General features: G+C 36.3%; 2 protein-coding genes across 2 annotated transcripts in view; one reads left to right on the top strand and one right to left on the bottom strand.

Moving 5' to 3' along the window:
* The window catches only part of LOC107757935 (NADH dehydrogenase [ubiquinone] iron-sulfur protein 7, mitochondrial), a 9844-nt gene extending 7696 nt beyond the window's left edge, over positions 1-2148 (top strand). The window contains exons 4-6 of the mRNA XM_016575543.1: positions 643-689; positions 791-879; positions 1875-2148. Of these exons, the coding sequence (XP_016431029.1) occupies positions 643-689; positions 791-879; positions 1875-1972 (234 nt within the window). The 3' untranslated portion in view covers positions 1973-2148. The remainder of the gene's footprint in view (positions 1-642; positions 690-790; positions 880-1874) is intronic.
* Positions 2149-3033: 885 nt separating this feature from the next.
* Positions 3034-8163, bottom strand: LOC107757934 (guanidinoacetate N-methyltransferase-like). Its single transcript, XM_016575542.1, has 6 exons — positions 7859-8163; positions 5431-5576; positions 4892-4955; positions 3642-3709; positions 3457-3567; positions 3034-3358 (listed from the first exon to the last, which is right to left on the bottom strand). Exons 1-6 carry the CDS (start codon positions 8031-8033, stop codon positions 3221-3223), a joined length of 702 nt encoding a protein of 233 aa, XP_016431028.1. The 5' UTR covers positions 8034-8163; the 3' UTR covers positions 3034-3220.
* Between the last annotated feature and the right edge of the window lie 2514 nt (positions 8164-10677).

The raw sequence follows: 10677 nt of genomic DNA, 5'->3' as shown, positions 1-10677 counted from the left end.
TACTGTCCTTTTTTTGGAAAACTAAAATATGGTCGCCCTATTATAAATATACTTAATTATTATGAAAATGCCAGAGATGGCTTGAATAACACAGATAAACTATATTGTTGCAGTCGAGTGTTTATTGTCTTTGTTTTATCATTCAAAACGTTTATATGTTCTGTTTACTTCAGTTACAGATATAATAGAGATGCCTTTGTCCATATAAGGGATTTCCTGGAGGGTCATGAGTTGTTTACTTCTGTGACTGGATATGTGGATTTTCTGTGCGAGGGCACCCTCTGGCGTCCAGTGTGAATGAAACGGACATCATGTGTTTATAGTGCTAATGGCCAATCCATAATTTTTTTGAGAATTTGTATTTATTTTTAATAAGTATCGGTTTAGGCACCGGAACCGTTTTAAAAGTATCGATTTTGCACCGGTATAGAAAAAAAACAAACGATACCCAACCCTATTTAAAATGCTACTTTCGTGTTCAACTGAAGAAAGAAACTCATGCAGATTTGGAATGACATGAGGGCGAGTAAATGATGACAAAATGTTCATTTTTGGGTCAAGTATCCCTTTAATATTTCTGATTATGCTTTAGTGTAATGATTGTTCTGCTGCTGTAATGTATGAATGTCTTGCTAATGGCAGGTGTATGATCAAATGCCGGAACCCAGATACGTTATTTCCATGGGAAGGTGAGAAACATAAATAAGCTGATCAGGACAAACTAGTTTATTTTTATCATACTTCATTATGTTTTTCTACTAAAATTGTCTTGTTTCTTTCTTTCTGGAAGCTGTGCTAACGGTGGTGGCTACTATCACTACTCTTATTCAGTGGTCCGGGGTTGTGATCGCATCATTCCAGTGGACATCTACGTCCCAGGTGTGTTTCAATTCGTTTAACCTGTAGCATGATCTGCGTGTTCTGTGTGAATGAGTGCTGCGGTTTCATCTGATACATGAACTCAAGCACACGCGACGCTCACGATGTTTTCAGGGTTTGAGAGACATGAACACATGAACTTCAATCTCCAGAGCTGCTCTGAGAGACACTTCACAAAAAAATAATAATAAAAATAAAAATGCAATGTTTCGTTGTAAATTAATTGTTATATTTACTTTAAGGTTCAATTAAAGTTGTATTCATTCATTTAATTAGACACCAGTTGATGATGAATTGGTATTGAGTCATAAAACAGAGACTACAGAAAAAATTTAATGGAAAACGGAATTTAGGGCAAAATAAAATGGATTTCATGGTTGCATAAATTAAAAAGTAGCTACTCTGTGGAGTTTACTTGTGAACAAACAAGTTATGTTTACATTCATTCTGAAGGGTTAACAAACACGTGGAAAGCATTTCATTCATGATCATGGTTTTATATACTAATTAATTTAATAGATTAACACACCAAAATAAAATATTAAGTGACAAAAGAGCGCGGTGCAAACGACTTTGTGAAAGCATTTCATTCCCTATTGCAAAGCAATATTGTGGTAATTATCAATATTGTATGATATGAAAAAACAAAAAGTGTTTCCCAAAACACTTGGGAAAATTCCCAAGTGTTTGGAAGTCGGCGATTGTTGTTCCAATATTACTATGTAATTATAACATTTTTTAGTATGTATTTTTAATTACATTTTATTTTAGGGTGACTTGTAACATCTTGTCCAGGGACTACGGATGTAAAATAGCCTTGGCTAATTCTGGTACATTTACAGGAATGTTTTATTAATGTACAATGTCCCTGTCAACTAAATAAATAAATAAATAAATAAAAGTGTAAATATTATTGTCCATATCAGCCAGTCCTACTATAGCCTTTATCAGAATTGTCTCTAATGAGTGTATAATAAGATTATTTGTCCGTCTAGGTTGTCCTCCAACAGCAGAGGCTCTGCTTTATGGAACGCTGCAGTTACAGAAGAAGATCAAGCGAGAAAAGAAAATGAGAATTTGGTATCGCAAGTGAGGTGTGATTTGTGTTTGTGTGTCATGTTTATTTAATACTGGTCATTTGTTGTGCTCAGAAGGCTGTTTTCTCAGGAGCTCCTCTGGTTTGAGCTCAAGCTCCTCCTCTTTGTAGCTACAATAATAAAGACTTTCTGCTTCACCGCCGAGGGCACTGACTTCTGTTTGATGCAGATATTTGTGTTGTCATGGTGGTGCAGTAGTTATCATTGTCTGTTCAGAAAAGACTTAATCTACAAATAATTAGGTCCGAACTGAACCTTCATAATTGTATGTATGTACTGGTAAATAAGGTTTGGACTCTCCCCATTCAGGTAAATGAAGCCATGTGACATTGACATTTTAGGCACATTCCTACCAGACACACATTTTGTAATGCAATGAAACATATATAACATGGTAGTATTTGCTGAATTTCAATGACCTTCTTGAGCAAAACACTAACTTACGGATACTTCAGTGGTACAATACCTGAAGAAAGTTTACTGTAATGATAAAAGATGTCTGCAAAACAGCTGACTCGAGCAAAAAAAACGTTCAAGAGTTCTGAGGCAGCCTTATAGTTAACTAAAACTAAAAACATTAAAAACGTTTTTGTTACTTGGAAAAAAAAATGTTGACTGAAACAAAACATTAAAAAACTTATGTTATTTAAGCTAGTTAAGGCAACATTTCTCGTTTTCATTTAGTTTAACTTGATGTACTAAAATAACTGAATTTTAACAAACTAAAATTAACATGAAAGCAGAAATTATAAAAAAATAAAATGTGTCCCTGTACCCCAAAACCAGTCATACGGGTCAATTTCTCAATTTCAATACAGTAGGAAATTTACTAAATATCTTCATGGAACATGATCTTTTGGCATAAAAGAAAAATCAAACATTTTGACCCATACAATGTTTTTTTTGGCTATTGCTACAAATATACCCCAGCGACTTAAGACTGCTTTTGTGCTCCAGGGTCACAAATGTTAATTAAAAACTATAATAGTACCTAAAAATAACACTTTATCTGTGAATACATTCACAATACTGACTAAGCACAACAGGTAGCAATATGTTAATTATGTAGTGTTTATTTTGATGAAGTACAATAAAAAAAAAATGTCTATGAATAGTCATTTATAAAACCTTTTTCTAGTCATTTTGAAAGCATTTAATACAATTTACCCTTATAAATGAATTAAATCCATTTTAGAGACATTTGACAGTAGAATGATTTCTGATTTATATACTTTTTTTTTTTCTTATTTAACAATAGTTGGTGTGATGATCTTATTAAAGGAATAGTATTTGCATTCACTGGGAGGACTGATGTCCATCAGTGTGGTGCTGATCTTCTCCTTTTTGAATCCAGCTTCCAGCAGGTGGGGGACTTGTGTCTCCTGGGGAGAAAAAGAAAAAAGTAGTGTCTCATCATAAAACCAGAGCACAATGATATGGATTTAGTGAGAAGGAGTGTGTCAGGAATTGAGTTACTCACTTGGAACATTTTGTCGATGTGGTTATATTTGTTTTTCAGCAGCTCACCCCAGGAAGTGAGATTACAGTATGTGAGCACACCGCCAGGCTTCAGCAGTCTGTTAGCATGACCCTGACAGCACAGTTCATGGTGATCACTCACAGCAAACATCAACTCAAATGGTTGCAATGTAACTGTCCACAAACCTTGATGAAGTTGAACTGATGTGTGTGCCAGGTCTCCTCTGACAAAGGATATGTGTCATAAAGAATACCTTTGATTGGAGGACAAATATATGCAATTTCACACATCTGTCACGATTCCATGACTTTATATAATACTCATTTAATATATTGCAAACAGTACTGTGCAAAATTCTTGGGCTATTAGTATTTTCACCAACAAAAAAATGGTTTTTAGCCAGTTATTTTTTGTATCTTTTGCTGTAGTGTGTCATTAGGAAATATCAGTTTACATTAAGGTTTCTTCAAGGGTCTTGGAGATGTTGCCACAGTCCTGTATTTAATCTAAGTTTGTTCTGTTTCTTCATGTAATCACAGACAGACTGGATGATGCCGAGATCAGATCTCTGTGTGCAGCACTGGCTGCTGTCAGACTCCTTCTGCATACAAAAAATCTCACTGAATTATAATTATTACAATTAAAGTCAAAAAGAGTGTTTGGAAATAAAGTAAATAAACTAATATATTAGTAATATAAAATATTAGTAAACTGATTTCCTACTGACACACTACAGCAAAGGAAAGAAATAACGCGTATGTATGTATTTATTTATTTGGTGAACATACTAATGGCCTAAGACTTGTGCACAGTACTGTATATTATTAGACAAAATTTACACTGCCATTCAAACGTTTGCGGGTTGGTAAATTCTTTAATGTTTTGAAAGTCTCTTACAGGCTGCATTACAGTAAAAATGCAAAATATTATTACAATTTTAAATAACTTTTCTATTTTAATATATTGTAAAATTATATATTTCTGTGAGTCAAAGCTGAAGTTCCAGCATCATTACTCCAGTCTTCAGTGTCACATGATCCTTCAGAAATCATTCTAATATGCTGATATGTTGCTCAAGAAACATTTCTTAATATTACAAATGCTGAAAAGAGTTGAGCTGCTTCGTATTTTTGTGAGAATAGTTTTTTTCAGGATTCTTTATTGAATAGAAAGTTCGAAAGAACAGCATTTCTTTTCAGCAAATCTTCTGTAACGTTATAAATCTCTTTACTGTCACTTTTGATTTATTTAATGCATCCTTGTTGAATAAAAGTTAATTTCTTTCAAGAAAAAAAAAGACTTGTATATATATTTTTTCTTATTTTGTATGTACAGTCATGAGCAAGGAAACACTTTTCACCTCCTTTGACAAAATTGTAACAATCTTTAAAAAGATATTTTGCTTACATTATAGTAAATATTAAAATGATTTTACCATCAAAGTGATTGTCGGGTAGGGTTGGCACCACATCTTCCCACAGGCCTTTCAGAGGAACAATCTGTGCAAGTATAACCAAAATAATGAATGGTTTAAGACAGGGCTGTCCAAACTCGGTCCTGGAGGGCCGGTGTCCTGCAGAGTTTAGCTCCAACCCTAATTAGACACACCTGAACCAGCTAATCAAGCTCTTACTAGGCATAGGCTGTGTCCGATATCGCCATAAACAGCAAGCACAAACTATGCAAAAGCGGCATTCCTTCCGGTGCACTCAGTGTCCGAATTCACTACTCGTTTTCATTCACTCCTTCTAGTGAACTGAATTAGTGACCTAATGTAGGGAATAGTGAATGAGGGTATAAGGGGGCGATTTCGGACACAGCCTATAAACTTCCAGTCAGGTGTGTTGAGGCAAGTTGGAGCTAAACTCTGCAGGACACCGGCCCTCCAAGACCGAGTTTGGCCAGCCCTGGTTTAAGAAGTCATCAACTGGTTTGTAATAATAACTCACTACAAATCAGATATATTTCCTTTACTTTATGTGGCTGACTTTTGGCCCATTCCTGTAGCCTCTGGAATACACCGTCATTGCACTCAATGATCCAGTGCTCCTCAATAGGGAAAGACTCCACTTTAGTGGCTGCTATGGCCATCCCAAAGCCGATCTCAAGCACCCTTCCACCTACATTCCCAAACAAGAGGAGACCTAGTTGTTTATGCTGATTCACATGGTTTCTTATTCATACTTTACTACAATTACATTTTGTCCATTAAGTGTATATATTTTACTACGCCATATTATTGACATGGGAAAGGTCCTGCCCCTGGAGCTGCAGGAGGTGATATTTCAGAAAGGAGTAAAAATAGGCATGTGAGGAGTAAAGAGAGGTCATGTGTCCTGCCCTTCTCAAATGAATGGCATTTCTAGAAATTCAGTTTGTAAATCATTGATGTGACACACGCTCTTTGTAATTATGAAACCATAAATAACCTTTATGAAAAATAATAATTTTAGTAATATGAGTGAATATATTCAGACGAAACGCATTTCAATGCAACCACGCAGAAGGCACGCGCGGCACAAGGGCGCCGTCTCATGGCGCGCGTCTCAATGTGCCTACTTGTACTACGCCCTTAAAGTATGTACTCTTTTGGTGAAGAAGTGTGTAGTAGAAGAGTAGGCAAGCTTTGGGACATACTATCACGTCACACAACTGCGTCTTTAAAGGGGTCATATGATGCGATTTCAATTGTTCCTTTCTCTTTGGAGTGTTACAAGCTCTTGGTGCATAAAGAAGATCTGTAAAGTTGTAAAGACTAAAGTCTCAAATCCAAAGAGATATTCTTTATAAAAATTAAGAGTCAGCCACACCTACCTAAAACGGCTCGTTCTAACACGCCCCCACATGTCTACTTCACCAAGTGGGAAGATTTGCATAACGCCGCCCAAATGTTCATGCAAAGAAAGAAGGCGTAACTTTTATTCTGGCTGTAGTATTTTTGTTGCCGCCGTGTCGTAAAGACGCTGTGTGCTTCGTTGTGAAAGCGAAACTACTTTGTTTGGTCTTCCAAAAGAGGACAATATCCGCTTTGTCATGCCTAGAGCTGATCTGTGCTGGTCGCTGAGGAAATACATCAACTGCACGCTGTGGATCGGGACATACTATCACGTCACACAACTGCGTCTTTAACGGACGCTCTGTCGCATAGATACATGCACCCTGTCACTGTAAACTGGCCTGTCAATCATCTTGTCACAGTTAACATCCTCCACATTGCATTTCATTTAACTTCCTACCGTATGGGAGAGAAAAGAAGTAGCTCGTTGATCTGCCAGTCCCGGGTCTTTCATGCCGAGAACTCTGCTCATATTTTATGCATAATGATGCATTAAAAAGTTAACGACCAAACGGATGTTTATAAACGTTTACATTGCTGTTGCAGATTAAATATAACACAGATAACATTAAATAAATATTTTTTACCAGGTTAAATGCTGAATATTAGTAACTCAAACCCCTTTTTCTAAGCCTCTCTACCTAACCACCGGTCGCGCACATCCGCCATGTTTGTAGTTTTTAACGCGTTTTATTCGTGTTTGTAGTTCTGGACAGAATCCTTCACCAAAACGCAATGGATTGTGAGCAATATTAGCCATTAGAGTGTGCTCGGATCCACACTTCAAAAATCGACCTGAAATAGTAGACCATCCGGGGACTTTTGGCATACTCTTTTCAACATACTATGCTTTGGGACACGCTTATTCTAATCTCACATACTATTTAGGATGGATAGTATGAACATTGAGACGCAGGGCTAGTGTTTTACTTCTGTAGTTTGCCTGTGGAAGTTTTGCATCTGTCGTCGTGGCATAAGCACGTGTTTGTGTCACACTTATGGATAACGCATTCTTATCTGATGGCCACAACTTCAAAGTTCAGGTACAAGGAATTCTAGTAGCAGGTGATTCATATTAATTAGGTAACGGAGGCTCAAGGAAGGTCACGAGGCAACGTCAGCATTTCTATATTAATATTCTACATTAATATTAATTATATACATTAATATATAGTAGGTAAATAAACGCATATTCGGACAGTACAAGGTTCAGTGAGTCAGTGAGTTGTCGGCTTGTGAACCGCTGAGGACCGATTCAAGAACGAATCATCTATACAGGTTTGTTCAAAAGATTCGATTCAACAGAAGGATTCATTTAAGAATCGCCATAATAGAATTCGCAATGTTGCAGTAAAATGGAAAATATTTTTATTTTTAAACCTAATAGCAGTTACCCTTGCTGAACCTGTTTTGTCCCATGTCTCAAGAGTCTCGTTTAAAGGGTTTTGACAGATCATATGGACACTTTTAAATATAATAGGACCGTAATAAAGTCACTTTCAGCAAAAACGTAACGCAGCGAATTACTTCATTGACTCACTGATCAAGAATTAAATGGGACATTACCTTTAGATGCAGCAACTGTTGCAAGAGAGTGCATATATGGAGTTTCCCAGCGCTCCATAACGGGTTTTCCCATGATCTCCAAGTGTGTGTCGGACTCATTGTAGTCAGCACTCGCGTCGTGCCACACTTGTTTGCAGTTTTCGCCCTTTGAGAAGATCGGCTGCTCGGTGGTCATGGTGGATTGTTGAGTGTTGACAGATGTGGTGTGGGGTTGTATCAACGCGCAGCGACTGAAGAGATCGACTCTGTCGTGACTTCAGTGTTATATATTTAAAGAACTGCTGATTGTGCAAGAATCAGTGCAGTCAAAGAGTGAATGTTGATAAGGAGTCCTCGGAGAAGGGGGTGGTCTCTCACATGCATTGCTCTCTACAGCTGGAACAGCTTCTGATTCATGATGGTTAACCCAACAGCTGTAACCCTCACTATCCTTTACTATTTAAAATGTCTTGGTTATGCATTTTCATGTTGCAGAACCATGGTGCAGTGATTGTAGATGATAATACAATGGCACTTTGATATGCTGTGCAAAAGTCTGGGACCACATTGAAAATCTGGGACTCAAAAACTAATTTAAAGGGACAGGTTACCCAAAAATATGTTTAATAAAAATTATGTGGTTTACACAACCTGAAGTTGTTCCAGATCTGTATGAATTACTTTCTTCTGTTGGTAACCAAACAGTTGACAGTAGCCATTGAATTGCACAGCATTTTTTCCATACTATAAAAAAAACTGGGAAAAAATTTAATTTAGAGTTTTTATCTCACAATTATGACTATTTTCTCCGGTCGCAATTACTTTTTTTTTTTTTTTTATTCCGACAACTTTTAATTTGTCAAACAGTTGCAAATGTGTGACGTGAACTCTTTTGTCACATCATGCTAGATAACATGGATCATCAAGTTCTGCAGGAGTTCATGAGTGATTTCATAAATGCAAAATGTGGACAGATCAAATACTAATTAACTGTCGAATTAATTTGCAGTTTAACTTTTCACACAAATAAAAATAGGCGAATATATTTTCCATAGTGATCTAATCTTGGACCCTATTGTATACCATGGTACTGAATGATTACCATATGCATGTATGCATACATGAAAACACATGATACAAAAAAAAAGTACTACTGTGGCACTTTTGTATATGTGTGCATTTAAGTAGTTTCAAGAGGCATGCAGTGTCACTATTAACTCTAATCACGTGAGACTGATAGTTAAAGTTGTGCAATTGTACAGAACAAGTGGACTTTCTGAAGTATTTACATACTGGAGGACAACACTTTTTTTTTTTTGTAGTTTTCATCAATATTTCAGTTAATATTTTGTAGGCTACTTGCATACCTAACATTCCTGTGTTACAAAATAGTATTGATATTGTGTCAAAACTGGCATGTCTGTGTTCTGCTGCAACATCTTAAAGGGGTCATATGACGTTGCTAAAAAGAACATTATGTTGTGTATTTGGTGTAATGAAATGTGTTTATGTGGTTTAAGGTAAAAAAACCACATTATTTTCCACATACACATCTGAATATTTGGGTTGAACTGTTCTGGAAAAGGTTTTAAAAAAAAACTTAACCACTGATTTCTAGTGTGTCCTCTTTTGGAAGGCCAAACAAAGTAGTTTCGCTTTCACAACGAAACACACAGCGACTCCACAACATGGCAGCGGAGGCAACAGCAAGAATTTAAGTTACGCCTTCTTTTTTTGCGTGAACATTTGAGCGGCGTTATGCAAATCTTCCCACATAGTGACGTAGATATGTGGGGGCGTGTTAGAACGAGCCGTTTTAGGTAGGCGTGGTTGACTCTTAACTTTTATAAAGAATATCTCTTTGGATTTGAGACTTTAGTCTTTGCAACTTTACAGATCTTCTTTATGCACCAAGAGCTTGTAACACTCCAAAGAGAAAGGAAAAATTGAAATCGCATCATATGACCCCTTTAATTGATCCCTTTGCATAGGCTATAACAATTCACATTCTGTGAGCAGCAAACAAAACACTATGGGAAATCTGAATTCATTCATTTAAATTGACTATTGAAAGCAAAACTAATTTGTCCTGCTTAGGTAATGTGGTTGTATGTTATTTAAATTAACTCCCGACAGATTAATATAGTGGATTTAATCAGTAGCCTAATTAATAGAAATGTTTGGCTGCGTATAAATCCTTTTTGGTTTTCATACTCTAGAGTCTAGACTGTAGCAGCTCCTTCTCCTGTCCTATAAACACTGATAACAGTGTATTTTTTAACCTGTTGAACCAGGTTTGCTGATAGTACATTCCAAACAGCTTATCACTGGATCACGATTGAGCACACTCGGAACTGAAATTTCTTAAAGAGATAGTTCACAAAAAAAAAAGGGATTCTGTTTTCATTTACTTACTCAAGTCTTTACAAACCTTTTCTTTTCTCTGTGGGATAAATAGACATATAGACATAAAATAGACATAAAGAGACATTTTAATAATGTACAGGCCACTTTCTCCAATGCAGTTACATTAAATGGGGACTGAATTTCAATGTTTCAAAAAGAATGTAAAAGCACCATAAAACATTAGAAATTTTGTAAAAGTGGTTCATGCACTCTATTTCAAGCCTTCTGAAGTCATATGATGGCTTAGTGTGAGAAACAAACTGAAATAAGGAGTAAATATTCCCTCCATTGACCTGTGAACCACTTCAACCGGATCAGTGAGTCATGTACTGAATCGGTCTGATTTGCGAACAAATCATTCGGACCTGTTTTGTGACCTGGAACAACCGAATCACTGAAAAAAAAAAAAACTGACAAAAATAGTGATTAATTCC

This window comes from Sinocyclocheilus rhinocerous, unplaced genomic scaffold (assembly GCF_001515625.1).
Source record: "Sinocyclocheilus rhinocerous isolate Xijiao unplaced genomic scaffold, SAMN03320098_v1.1 scaffold324, whole genome shotgun sequence".
Classification (NCBI taxonomy): Eukaryota; Metazoa; Chordata; class Actinopteri; order Cypriniformes; family Cyprinidae; genus Sinocyclocheilus; species Sinocyclocheilus rhinocerous.
This window is presented reverse-complemented; position numbering and strand designations above follow the sequence as displayed.